We start from the raw sequence: 14,521 nt of genomic DNA, 5'->3' as shown, positions 1-14,521 counted from the left end.
AAAAACTGTCAGAAACTACTGACCAGGTTTCCAAATATATTCAGAGATACTTTTTTAGATCACCTGAGTAATGCTCATGGTGAGCTATTGTGATCATGCAGTGTCCTTTGTCCAAAGTGTGTCCATGTGTGTACGTGCGTCCGTTGTCAGCAATTGTGTTTAAAAGACATCTCCTCCATAATTTTGATAAAACTTTGCATGGATGTTCCTTGGATGGTCCTCTACCAAAGTTGTTCAAACGGTTCCGCTTGATTGCACATAGGGTCCACCAGAGCTAAAAATAGAAAAATCTTCAAACGACATCTCTGTACTTTTCTCTATATGTATATAGTGGAAACATTAAAAATCTTGTGTGAAACTGCTGGCCCAATTTTAGAATAATTTTACACAAATGGTCATTGTGTGAACCTCTACCAAGATTGTTCAAATTATTTTGATTTGTCGAAAAACATGGCCGCCAAAGGGCGAGGTCACTTTTCCCTTTATGTATATATATAGTGGAAACTTTAAAAATCTTCTTGTGTGAAACTGCTGGCCTATTTTAGAATAATTTTACACAAATGGTCCTTATGTCACCCTCTACCACGATTGTTCAAATTATTATCGTTCATCAAAAAACATGGCCGCCAGAGGGCCTGGTCACTTTTCCCTAGATGTATATAGAGGAAACTTTAAAAATCATCTTGTATGAAACTGCTTGTCCGATTTTAGAATGATTTCACACAAATGGTCCTTGCGTGACCCTCTAGCAAGATTGTTCAAATTATTTTGATTCGTCAAAAAACATGGCCGCCAGAGGGCGTGGTCACTTTTCCCTATATGTATATAGTGAAAACTTTAAAAATCTTCTTGTGTGAAACTGCTAACCCGCTTTTAAAATAATTTTACACAAATGGTTCTTGTGTGAACTGCTTGTCTGATTTTAGAGTGATTTTACACAAATGGTCCTTGTGTGACCCTCTAGCAAGATTTTTCAAATTATTTTGATTCATCATAAAACTTGGCCGCCAGAGGGCGTGGTCACTTTTCCCTATATGTATATAGTGAAAACTTTAAAAATCTTCTTATGTGAAACTGCTAACCCGCTTTTAAAATAATTTTACACAAATGGTTCTTGTGTGACCCTCTACCAAGATTATTCAAATTATACTGTTTTGTCAAAAAACATGGCTGTCAGGGGGCGTGGTCACTTTTCCCTATATGTATACCATACTTGTCCAAATTATTGCCCTAAGGTCAAAACATGGCCACACCCCTTTGTCTGACATGTACTTTCAATAGGCTTTTATATTAGAAACTTTGAAAATCTTCTTCTCTGAAACAATGATAGCTAAAGCCTTGATATTTGGCTGGCATGTGATATCAGATTTGTAAGGTCTGCCATAATTGTTCAGATTATTGCCCTAGGTTCAAAAGTGTTTGACATGTATGTAATATAGGTTAACATAGAAGAAACCTAGCTCTGTACTTGTACAAGCACACTTGAAGCCTTGTACACAGGTGAGCCCTTTAGGGTCAATGACCCTCTTGTTTGTTTGATCCTGTACTAAAATTGATCAGTCTGTGAAACTCTGGAAAGTAGTATATATAGGGTCATCATGGCCTTCCTGTTTACATTGTGATGCATTTAGCTCAAAGACTACCGATACATGATGTTGTATCTGGGATTTAAGGTCAAGGTCACCTTTGCTTAAAACAGACAGTGCTCTAAATAGAAATATGTCACTTCAGTAATTTTATTTTAGATTGAAATGAAATGAAACTGAGCGTATAGGCAGCTGATAAGCCTCTGTGGCCTAGTGGTTAAGATTGTTATCTTCAAATCACTTGCCCCTCACCGATGTGGCCTCGAACCTTGCCTGGTGCATAGAATTCTCAATGTGCAGAAGCCATCAAGCTAGCGTATGGAAGATCGGTGGTTCTATCCAGGTGCCGGCCTGTGATGTAATAATGCTGGGAGGGGCACCTGGGGTCTTCCTTCACAATCAAAAAGTGGAAAGTCACATGACCTATAACTGTACTGCTGTGAACACAACAAAAGCATGTTCAAAAAAAAAGAAAAAGCAAAATAGGTAGCTGATAGAAAACAAAGGTCAGTATTGCATATTGGGCCAGAAGGGTCAAGGTCATTTTTGCCATTACTATTTTTCAGTGTAATGTTAATAAATGGATAGTTGGACAGTTGGTTGTTTATTTCTCAGAATGAAGAGCTAGTCGATGTGTATGAACAGTTGGTAACAACAAGAGATGTGAAGAAATTTACAACATTTCTGATTCACGAGTTTCTTAGTCTGGTACTGGAACGTGATCTAACTGTATCTGATTGGTAAGTGTTATACACTTATTGAATGGCTTGCCGGTCTATAGTTTTGACTATTGACTGGCAAGGCAACCAGAAAGTGTTTTATTACATGATTTAAGAAATTAATTGACACTTTTTTTATTAGCTCACCTGTCACAAAGTGACCAGGTGAGCTTTTGTGATCGCGCGGTGTCCGTCGTCCGTGCGTGCGTCCGTCCGTAAACTTTTGCTTGTGACCACTCTAGAGGTCACATTTTTCATGGGATCTTTATGAAAGTTGGTCAGAATGTTCATATTGATGATATCTAGGTCAAGTTCGAAACTGGGTCACGTGCCTTCAGAAACTAGGTCAGTAGGTCTAAAAATAGAAAAACCTTGTGACCTCTCTAGAGGCCATATATTTCACAAGATCTTCATGAAAATTGGTCAGAATGTTCATCTTGATGATATCTAGGTCAAGTTCGAAACTGGGTCACGTGCCATCAAAAACTAGGTCAGTAAGTCAAATAATAGAAAAACCTTGTGACCTCTCTAAAGGCCATATTTTTCATGGGATCTGTATGAAAGTTGGTCTGAATGTTCATCTTTATGATATCTAGGTCAAGTTTGAAACTGGGTCACTTGCGGTCAAAAACTAGGTCAGTAGGTTTAAAAATAGAAAAACCTTGCAACCTCTCTAGAGGCCATATATTTCAAGAGATCTTTATGAAAATTGGTCAGAATGTTAACCCTGATGATATCTAGGTCAAGTTCAAAAGTGGGTCACATGCCATCAAAAACTAGGTCAATAGGTCAAATAATAGAAAAACCTTGTGACCTCTCTAGAGGCCATATTTTTCATGGGATCTGTATGAAAGTTGGTCTGAATGTTCATCTTGATGATATCTAGGTCAAGTTTGAAAGTGGATCACGTGCTATCAAAAACTAGGTCAGTAGGTCAAATAATAGAAAAACCTTGTGACCTCTCTAAAGGCCATATTTTTCATGGGATCTGTATGAAAGTTGGTCTGAATGTTCATCTTGATGATTTCCAGGTCAAGTTTGAAAGTGGGTCACGTGCCTTAAAAAACTAGGTCAGTAGGTCTAAAAATAGAAAAACCTTGTGACCTCTCTAGAGGCCATACTTGTGAATGGATCTCCATAAAAATTGGTCAGAATGTTCACCTGGATGATATCCAGGTCAAGTTTGAAACTGGATCACGTGCCTTAAAAAAACTAGGTCAGTAGGTCAAATAATAAAAAAAAACCTTGTGACCTCTCTAGAGGCCATACTTTTCATGGGATCTGTATGAAAGTTGGTCTGAATGTTCATCTTGATGATATCTAGGTCAAGATTGAAACTGGGTCAACTGCGGTCAAAAACTAGGTCAGTAGGTCTAAAATTATTAAAATCTTTTGACCTCTCTAGAGGCCATATTTTTCAATGGATCTTCATAAAAATTGGTCTGAATGTTCACCTTGATGATATCTAAGTCAGTTTCGAAACTGAGTCAAGTGCGGTCAAAAACTAGGCCAGTAGGTATAAAAATAGAAAAACCTTGTGACCTCTTTAGAGGCCATATTTTTCATGAGATTTTCATGAAAATTAGTGAGAATGTTCACCTTGATGATATCTAGTTAAAATTCAAAACAGGATCACGTACCTTCGAAGACTAGGTCAATAGGTCAGATAATAAAAAAACCTTGTGACTTCTCTAGAGACCATATTTTTCAATGGATCTTCATGAAAATTGGTCAAAATTTTTATCTTGATAATATCTAGGTCAGGTTCAAAACTGGGTCACATGAGCTCAAAAACTAGGTCACTATGTCAAATAATAGAAAAAACAACGTCATACTCAAAACTGGGTCATGTGGGAAGAGGTGAGCGATTCAGGACCATCATGGTCCTCTTGTTAGCTCACCAGAGCCAAAGGCTCAGGGTGAGCTATTCTGATCACTCTCCGCCCGGCGTCAATCGTCCGTCGTCCATCCGTAAACTTTTACTTTAAAGGGAATTCCTACAGTTTTTAATGCGCATCTTTCTGCGCAGCCGACACTTTCTATGGAAAACTGAACTGAAGTCAACATTTGTTGAAACATGTTACAGACAATCTTAAATATGAGGAATCTTGAATGAAATAACATTTTTGATAAGTTATATCAGTAATCAGATGTTGATACTGGTTTATGTTGTATTGACAAGTATCATGCCTGACGGGTATCTTGCTATTTTTGTGGTTGTGTTTTCACATCGCATTTTAGTATAAAGACAGTGTTGTTCATATAATGTAAGATAATTGACTTAGTACTGATAAGACAATATCACCTTTCAGATTATTTAGTATGCAATTATAGAAAGAATTAAGAATTTTTAAAACTTTTTTTAAACTTTTAGTAGACATACATGTAATCAATTTGGGCAGGTTCGCGCCATTTCCGTCCGAACAGGTGTTTGTATTCTAGCGGTCTTAACATAAAATTTAGCCTGGTGACCCATACATTTTTAGCCATTTTTATGCTCACAATACAATTATCTATACACAAGAAAAAAAGGAAAAAATTCTATGAAAGAGTTTTTTCAAAATTTAAAAAAATATTCTTAACTATGGGTATTTTTCATTGAAAAAAGTTCACAAAAGTAAATATGAAACAATATTTTTTTTTCATTTGTACCCATCATTGTAAGGATAGAGTATTACAAATATGACTATGATATACAGTAAGTATATGATAAAATCTGTAATAAGAAAAAAACCGCATTGTGCTGCCTGGATGTATATTTTGGTTGGTATTTATAAAAAAGCAGAAAATTATGAAAATGTTCAAAAATCGCTGGCAGTTTCAGCAATAGTGGGTGTGTTCAAAGCAATTTTTCACAAAAACAAGCCTGGTGACCTATTATTTTTATTTATTCATTGTTTCCAGCACACATTTTCCTATCATATATATGAATTTAAAAAAATTCTATGAAAGGAAAAAAATTATCGGAATTCTCTTTAAACGACATCTCCTCATAAACTGCTAGGCCAATTTCATCCAAACTTCACAGGAATGTTCCTTGGGTGAAGCTCTACAAAAATTGTTCAAAGAATTGAATTCCATGCAGAACTCTGGTTGCCATGGCAACTGAAAAGAAAAACTTTAAAAATCTTCTTCTCAAAAACCAGAAGCCCTAGAGCTTAGATATTTGGTGTGAAGCATTGCCTAGTGGACCTCTACCAAATTTGTTCAAATCATGACCCCGGGGTCAAAATTGACCCCCGCCCCAGTGGTCACTTGATTTTACATAGGAAAATCTTAAAAAATCTTCTTCTCAAAAACCAGAAGCCCTAGAGCTTAGATATTTGACATGTAGCATTGCCCAGTGGATCTCTACTAACATTGTTCGAATTTTGACCCCGGGGTCAAAATTGACCCCGCCCCAGGGGTCACTTGATTTTACATAGGAAAATCTTCAAAAATTTTCTAAAAATAAACCAGAAGGCCTAGAGCTTAGATATTTCACATGTAGCATTGCCTAGTAGACCTCTACAAAATTGTTCAAATTATGACCCCCGTGGTCAAAATTGACCCCGCTCTAGGGGTCACTTGATTTTACATAGGAAAATCTTCAAAAATTTTCTAAAAATAAACCAGAAGGCTTAGAGCTTAGATATTTGACATGTAGCATTGCCTAGTGGACCTCTACAAAATTGGTTCAAATATTGACCCCGCCCCAGGGGTTACTTGATTGTACATAGGGAAGTCTTCATAAATTTGCTAAAAATAAACCAGAAGGCCTAAATCTTAGATATTTGATATGTAACATTGCCTGGTAGACTTCTACAAACTTTGTTCAAATCATGATCCCCGAGGTAAAATTGGCCACGCCCCAGGGGTTACTTGATTTTACATCGGAAAATCTTCCAAAAAATTTCTAAAAATCATCAGTTTGACATTTGAAACATGTTGCTCATATTACTCAGGTGAGCGATCCAGGGTCATCATGACCCTCTTGTTTATTTGCCCAGCAAATCTGTGTTGAATATAGACTCATTTTATAACACGAACTGTGGAACGGCGGTCTGTATAAGAAATTGTGAAATGAAATGATTTGAGCCGCGCCATGAGAAAACCAACATAGTGCGTTTGCGACCAGCATGGATCCAGACCAGCCTGCGCATCTGTGCAGTCTGGTCAGGATCCATGCTGTTCACTTTAAAAGCCTATTGCAATTAAAGAAGCTGTTAGCAAACAGCATGGATCCTGACCAGACTGCACATGCGCAGGCTGGTCTGGATCCATGCTGGTCGCAAACGCACTGTTGGTTTTCTCATGGCGCGGCTCATTTATGATTTATCAAATGCCTGATGTTGCGGCAGTGCAATAAAGCCATGTCATAGGTTAGCCTCCTGCTGACAAAAGGGACATTAGGAATTGAAATTATTTAATTAGCAATAAGATTTTAAACATGTCCAAAAATGAACAAAAATTGCATGTAAATACTGATATTAAAGGTCAGGAGCATACAGTATTTTAATATCTTGTAAAAATGAACTGTGTACTATGGCAGCATTAATTCTTTAATGAATCTGAATTTGGAAAAGCATGTTTATGTTTTGAAGGTGAAAGGTGAAGGTCACAGTGACCTTAGTGCGGTTTAACATGGCAGTGCTTGGGCGAACAATTTTTAAAAACTATCTAAGGTTATTTGATTGAAAAATTACTCATCTTTCAGTCTTTATAATTTGAACCATACTGAATTTTTGCAGTGGAGTGGCACCACAGTGTATAGGAGAATTATATGACTGGTATCTAAATGAAGATCTTTCCCATTTGAATGTTCAAAAGGTGAGTATTCTGTGAAACAATACCACAGCTGAGAGAATGTGTATTTGTTGAGTAATAATATATTAAAAATCTGCTGTCGAGGTCAGTTGAAAAGATGCGAGATGCATTGTCACTAGTCTTAAAAGACATATGTATTATTTATAAACTATTCCTGTACTCATTGCAGACTACCATATCATTATATACCTTAATTTGAGTAGTAACAAAAAAGTTCAATGGACATTAACGGCCGCCGTTGACAGATCCGTGATGCTGCAGTGGTTCCCACATGCCATAATCATACAAGCCCTGGGTGACTGAAACTTCCACTTGTTCTGACATTGACATCATGTTCCAATGTCAATATGGCGGGTGAGAAGGTGCTGAATCGTGTTCAGATCGGTTTTTAAATAAAGACGACATTGTTGATGAAAAATGCAATACAAGTGGTACTTATTAGTTTGTGGAAAGTATGAAAAAATGAAAATACCAAGATGAATATGAAGGGAAGGTTTATAGTAATATGGTCAATAAATGAATGGTATGTGCCTTCCAACTATAATGACACACCTTAGTTTCATACTGGCCTTCGTTTCTAAGCAATTATGACACTAGGTGTGCCATTATGGCAATAATGCACAACCAAGGCATATATTAACCTTGGAGTAATGACAAAAATAGCATTATCATGCATAATCTTTGTTTAGCTCTACTGTTTGAAATTTTCTTTTTGTTACTGTTCGTCAGCATGAGTTCAATGAAAACAAAATTGAATGTAAGCAGCGTTCTCAGTCAATACTGGACTAAATGTTTTCAAACTCCATACAAGTTTTTGGCCCCATAAGATGACCTGAAAGGAAGGTTACATAACTCTTGCTTTCATTTTGTCAAATTATGCCCTAATTTTACTCACCTGAACACAATATGCTCACACTAGGGCTGAGCTTTTCGGATCCTTGAATTTCCATCGTCTGTCAGTGCTAACAAATGGATACATTTATGGCTAGGAAAACAATAACGAGCAATACATATATTCATTGCATTGCTCATCACTCATGTGGGTAAAATTCCATTTTGTGGCTAAAATGAACAATAGAGAGAACAAAAGGATACCCATTTTTTAAACCCCCGCAACGAGTGGTGGGGGGGTTATAGGAAAGGTCTCCGTCCATCCGTCTGTAACACTTTCGTGTCCGCTCCATATCTCCTAAACCCCTTGAAGGATTTTCATGAAATTTGGGTCAAATGATAACCTCATCAACACGATTGCAGAACTCATGAGTCAGCCATGTTGGCTCAAGGTCAAGGTCACAACTTGAGGTCAAAGGTTTTAGCCTTCCATTTCATGTCCGCTCTATATCTCCTACACCCCTTGAAGGAATTTAATAAAACTTGGATCAAATGATAACCTCATCAAGACGATTGCAGAACCCATGAGTCAGCCATGCCGGCTCAAGGTCAAGGTCACAACTTAGGGTCAAAGGTTTGAGCCTTCCATTTTGTGTCCGCTCTGTATCTCCTAAACCCTTGAAGGATTTTCATGAAACTTGGGTCAAATGATTACCTCATTAAGACGATGTGCAGAACTCATGAGCCAGCCATGTTGCCTCAAGGTCACAACTCTGGATCAAAGGTTTGAGCCTTCCATTTTGTGTCCGCTCTGTATCTCCTAATCCCCTTGAAGGATTCATATGAAACCTGGGTCAAATGATCACCTATCCAAGACGAAGCGCAGAACTCACGAGTCAGCCATGCCAGCTCAAGGTCAAGGTCACAACTTGGGGTCAAAGTTTTGAGCCTTCCATTTTGTGCCCACTCTGTATCTCCTAAACCCCTTGAAGGATTTTCATCAAACTTGGGTCAAATGATCACCTCATCAAGACTCATGAGTCAGCCATGTCAACTCAAGGTCAAGGTCACAACTCAAGGTCAAAGGTTTGAGCTCTGTATCTCCTAAACCCCTTAAAGGATTTTCATGAAACTTGGGTCAAATGATCACCTCATGCAGAATTTATGAGTCAGCCATGTCAGTTCAAGGTCAAGGTCAAAGGTTTACCCTTTCACTGTCCATAACAGTGGAGAGGGATTTAGCTGTCTTTCAGACTGCCTTGTAAGAGGTGTATGTTCACTGTCCATCCATAAGGAATCCACAATTCTGGGTTATCAGAAACATAACTACCAGAGAGTGCAGTTACTTTTTGTGACCACCAATTTTGAGGGCAGCAGGAGGCGCATTGATTTGTTCTTGTATGTCCATCTATCTGAATTTGTGTTGTGCATATCTCAAAAAAAAGATCGCCCAGAGAAGAGTCGTCAAACCTCATAGGATTGTTGATCAGCACCTGCAGTTTTGTTTTTGATAAGCTCACTTGAGCCAAAGGCTCATGTTGAGCTTTTGTGACCGCTCAATGTCCGTCATGCGTCCGTCAACATTTTCTAAAAAAATCTTCTTGAAAACCACTGAGCAGAATTATACCAAACTTCACAGGAATGATCCTTGGGTGATCCCATTTCAAAATTATTCAAAGAATTTGATTCCATGCAGAAATCTGGTTGCCATGGCAACCGAAAGGAAAAACTTTAAAAATCTTCTTGTGCAAAACTGCAAAGCATAGAGCCTTCATATTTGGCAAGTGAGATCATCTGATGGTCCTCTATCAAGATTGTTCAAATTGTCCCCCTGGGGTGAAAAGAGGCCCCGCTCCGGGGATCACAAGTTTTACATAGACTTATATAGTAAAAATCTTTTTGTCTAAAACCACAGGACCTAGGCCTTTGATATTTTGTCTGTAGCATTGCCTTGTGGTCCTCTACCAAAATTGTTCAAATTATGCCCTTGGATGAAAAGAGGCCCTGCCCCGGGGGGTCTCAAGTTTTACATAGACTTATACAGGAAAAAAATCTTTAAAAATCTTCTTGCCTTAAACTGCAAGACCTAGGCTTTTGATATTAAGTATGTTGCCTTTCCTAGTGTTTCTCTACCAAAAATGTTCAAATTATGTCCCAAGGGTGAAAAGAGGCCGTGCCCTGTGGGTACCAAGTTTAACATAGACTTATATAGGAAAAAAAAATAAAGATCTTCTTGTCTGAAAGTTCAAGGCCTGGTCCTTTGATATTTGGTATTTAGCATTGCCTGGTTGATCTCTAACAAGTTTGTTCAAATTGTGCCCCAGGGGTGAAAAGAGGCCCCACTCTGGGGGTCACTTGTTATAATTATGAGTTAAAAATACTTAAAAAATTATCAGATCATATGTCCTAGACTGTTTAATTATAATTACCTGATGACCCCAAGCAATTAGGGATCACTTGACTTTGACCTTGGCCTACTGACCTACTTTCCTGTTTTTTAAGATACAGCCTTGAAATTTGGATGACATGCAGTTTTGCACACCGATATTAAAACTGACTTTCAGTTTCCATGAATTTGACCTACTGACCTACCTTCTTAATATTTTAGCATCAGTTAGCCATTTAAAACATGTGGCTCATATTACTCAGATGAGCAATTCAGGGTCATCATGACCCTCTTGTTTCAATAAGCGAGACCAGAGTTACAGCCCCTGACTTAGTCAAATCTGAATTTGTGTTGTACATATCTCAAAAAATGTTTGACCTAGAGTCATCAGCATGAGTAGTTGGATTTTGTTTGAGAGTTCACTTAGCCAGACCAGCATTATGACCTTAGTAAAAAAAATATGCATAAAAGTTAGCTAATTAGTCTTCGCTATGAGTTTTCACATTACTGAAAACAAGTACTTAATACTTACAGTTTATTACACTTGTATATAGAAATATTCACAAATTCTGAAGTAGAGATATTTAGGAACTTTAGCAGTACAACATTAAAAAAGTTCATAGTTCTCAAAGCTGATCTTTTGATTAAATACACATTTTCACTTGTATATGACATACTTCACTTTTTTCATCAGCCAGAGTAAAACTTAAAAATATAGATGTTTATAAACTTTTAAACATGTCTTTAGATATTAAATAATGCAAGAAATAATGTTACTTTACCAATGTGAAATTCACAGTTAAGTATTGAACAACACTAGTACTATCCTCTTAATGCGGAACACCAAGCGAGGAAGCTACTAGTACCATTTTTCATGTTTTGGTTTAGGGAGTGAATCCATGACCTCCTGGACTCCAAGTGGATGCTTTACCACTAAGCTTCCAACTCGGTTTCTGTAACAAAGTGTTTTACTCATAATCATAATCAGTTTAAATATTAAAGCAGCCTGTAATCTTTCCTTCTGTAGATAATGAGAGGCCTTTTAGATGGTGATGGCAGTGACCCGAAATATTTAGCCGACACCTGGAACTTGTGGCAGATCAATGATGTAGAGTATCTAACCAGTGTGTGTAGACAGATCATAGAAGAAAACCCATCCCAGGTAGGCAACACCATTGTGTCTAAGATTTGCCATTTTTAGACTGCAGATAATTTCTTATCAATAACTGGAGAACACATAGACCTATATCTATGTCCTAAGACTAAATACATTTAGATCTAATTTCAATAACCGCAGTTGAAGGTTGAAAATGCTATAGAATTTATTAGAAGTGTCAGAAGTAATACTTGTTATTTCTAAAAATTATATACCCACTAGAGACTGCCTGATATTTTTAGGCCTTCAAATTACAGTAATAACTTAACAAGCTTTATTTTGCACAAGGTTTCTTGTAGCATATTTACTAATGAGAAGTAGCTTTTGAGGCAAATGTTTCTTTAGGAATATTTACTACAAGAGGGCCATGATGGCCCTGTAGCGCTCACCTGAGTACCATTGCTCAAGATGATATGATCAAGTTTTGACATAGAGCACATAGGCATACACATTAAAATCATCAGAATAAACATTTTCTTGTAACAGTCCCTTTTGACCTAGTCAGGGCCAATTTCCGTACCAAGTTCGAGGGTCCTAGGCTAAAATGCTGCATTTTTGTACTAACATGACTATTCCTTACCCTGGAAGACTTAAATAACATTTAAAACCAATCTCATTAGATGCTGCTGATATATATTATTTACATAAAATAAAGGGAGGTAATTTGTCATAAATTCAGTCAAAAGTTATCTACCCTGATTGTCCGAGTCCATCTGATGGCACAAATGACATTTCAAATCAGTATCTTCATTGGTTACTGAGATACACTCATTTTAATTTGAAACAAAGGGAGGTGATATGACATAAAATCAGTCCATAGCTATCTTCCCTGATTGCCTCAGTCCAACTAAAGACAATAATGAAATTTCAAATGAGTTCTGTAAATATTAACCAAGATAAATCCATTTTTATTAAAATTGTTGATGGATGCACGGACTGACGACAGACGAAGGGTGATCACAAAAGCTCACCTTGTCACTATGTGACAGATGAGCTAAATAGAAAAAACTTTTAACTGAGCCAAAAGGATCTTAAATACCTGTCTGTGTAAGACAAGGTTTTCCCTACCGAGGGACAGTGGAATGGATCCAAGCTGTCCCGAGGGTTGGGAAAACCGCTGTCTTGCACATGCAGACATGTTAGATCATTTTTCTCGCCTGTCATGTTCAAAATAGATTGTGGAGACCAATTGATTTGGGTATTTCCTGACATTATTTATATAGTTCATGACGGCTCCTTAGTGCATGCTATTTTAGACAAGGTTTTTCATTAGGGAAAGACAGTAATATCTATTCCTGGCGCATGCTCGGACAAATGCATACTTTCCCAGCTAGGTAGGCAAGAAAAATGTTTCGTTAGGTATAATTTAAAAAAAAAAAAAATAACTAGAGATGCTTTTGAGAAAAGCGCATGTCTCCCACAACTGCCCCTATTTTCTCTAGATGGTTTAGACGAGTTGATCCAATTAGATGGTCTGGATGAGTGGATCCAATCAGTAATTCAAGGGCCATAAATCAAAAGTGCCTGGGCGGATTTGGATAGTTATCGAACTTGGCTAAGGTCTTATGGCCAAACACATTTTGTTCTAGTTTGGTGAAGATCGGATGAGAAATGTTCGATTTAGAGAGCGGAAAATTGTATAAAGGCGGATTTTTCGGTAATTCAAGGGCCATAACTCCAAAATGCCTAGACTGATTTGGCTAGTTATCAAACCTGGCCGAGGTCTCATGGTCAAACACATTTTGTTCAAGTTTGGTGAAGATCGGATGAGAAATGTTCGACTTAGAGTGCGGACAAGAGTAAAAAGGCCGATTTTTCGATAATTCAAGGGCCGTAACTCCAAAATGCCTGGACCAATTTGGCTATTAATCGAAATTGGCCGAGGTCTTATAGTTAAACCCTTTTTGCTCAAGTTTGGTGAAGATCGGATGAGAAATGTTTGAATTAGAGTGCGGACAAGAGTAAAAAGGCCGACTTTTGGTAATTCAAGGGCCATAACTCCAAGACGCCTGGACCGATTTGGCTAGTTATCGAACTTGGCTGAGGTCTTATGGTCAAACACATTTTGTTTAAGTTTGGTAAAAATCGGATGAGAAATGTTCGACTTAAGAGTGCGGACAAGCTTTGTGACAGACACACACACACACACACAGACACAGACTGGAGTAAATCAATATGTCTCCCACACCACTGTGTGGTGGGAGACATAACTAAACAGGGGCAAATGTTCCTTCTAGCATATTTGCAGTTAAGACAACAGGAATTAATTTTGAGTTGAAGCAGATGTTTCTTTGAGCATATTCACAATAAGAAACTAGAAAATGCTTTTGTAAAAAAGCGCATGTCTCCCCCAATGCAAAGTCCTATAGGCAAGAAGTTAATAGGGGTCAGGAGCGAAAGTCAAAGAGACACTGATGGTTGGCTGCAATAGGGATCATCTACTTGGCATGTCCAGTCATCCTGCTAAATTTCAACACTCTTGGCCTAGTGGTTCTCAAGTCACTGTTCAGGCTCCTGTGACCTTGACCTTTGATCAAGTGACCTCAAAATAAGTAGGGGTCATCTACTCTGCATGTCCAATCATCCTATTATGTTTCAACATTGTAGGTCAAGTGGTTCTCAAGTTATTTCCAAAAAAATGATTTTACATGAACAGGCCACTGTGACCTTGACCTTTAATAGACTGACCCCAAAATCAATAGGGGTCATCTACTCTGCATGTTCAATCATCCTATGAAGTTTCAACATTCTGGGTCAAGTGGTTCTCAAGTTATTGATATGAACTGGTTATCAATGTTCAGGCCTCTGTGACCTTGACCTTTAACGGAGTGACCCCAAAAACATTAGGGGTCATTTACTCTGCATGAACAATCATCCTATGAAGTTTCAACATTCTGGGTCAAGAGGTTCTCAAGTTATTGATTGGAAATGGTTTTCCATGTTCAGGCCCCTGTGGCCTTGACCTTTAACAGAGTCACCCTAAAATCGTTAGGGGTCATCTACTCTGCATGACCAATCATCCTATGAAGTTTCATCA

General features: G+C 37.8%; 1 protein-coding gene across 1 annotated transcript in view; it reads left to right on the top strand.

Annotated features, from left to right (window-relative positions):
• LOC123529424 (glutamyl-tRNA(Gln) amidotransferase subunit B, mitochondrial-like) overlaps positions 1-14,521 on the top strand; it is a 56,544-nt gene that overhangs the window by 34,321 nt on the left and 7,702 nt on the right. Inside the window, exons 9-11 of the mRNA XM_045309750.2 lie at positions 2,202-2,326; positions 7,036-7,114; positions 11,356-11,490. Coding sequence (XP_045165685.2) covers positions 2,202-2,326; positions 7,036-7,114; positions 11,356-11,490 — 339 coding nt within the window. The remainder of the gene's footprint in view (positions 1-2,201; positions 2,327-7,035; positions 7,115-11,355; positions 11,491-14,521) is intronic.

Source organism: Mercenaria mercenaria, chromosome 13 (genome assembly GCF_021730395.1).
Source record: "Mercenaria mercenaria strain notata chromosome 13, MADL_Memer_1, whole genome shotgun sequence".
NCBI lineage: Eukaryota > Metazoa > Mollusca > Bivalvia > Venerida > Veneridae > Mercenaria > Mercenaria mercenaria.
This window is presented reverse-complemented; position numbering and strand designations above follow the sequence as displayed.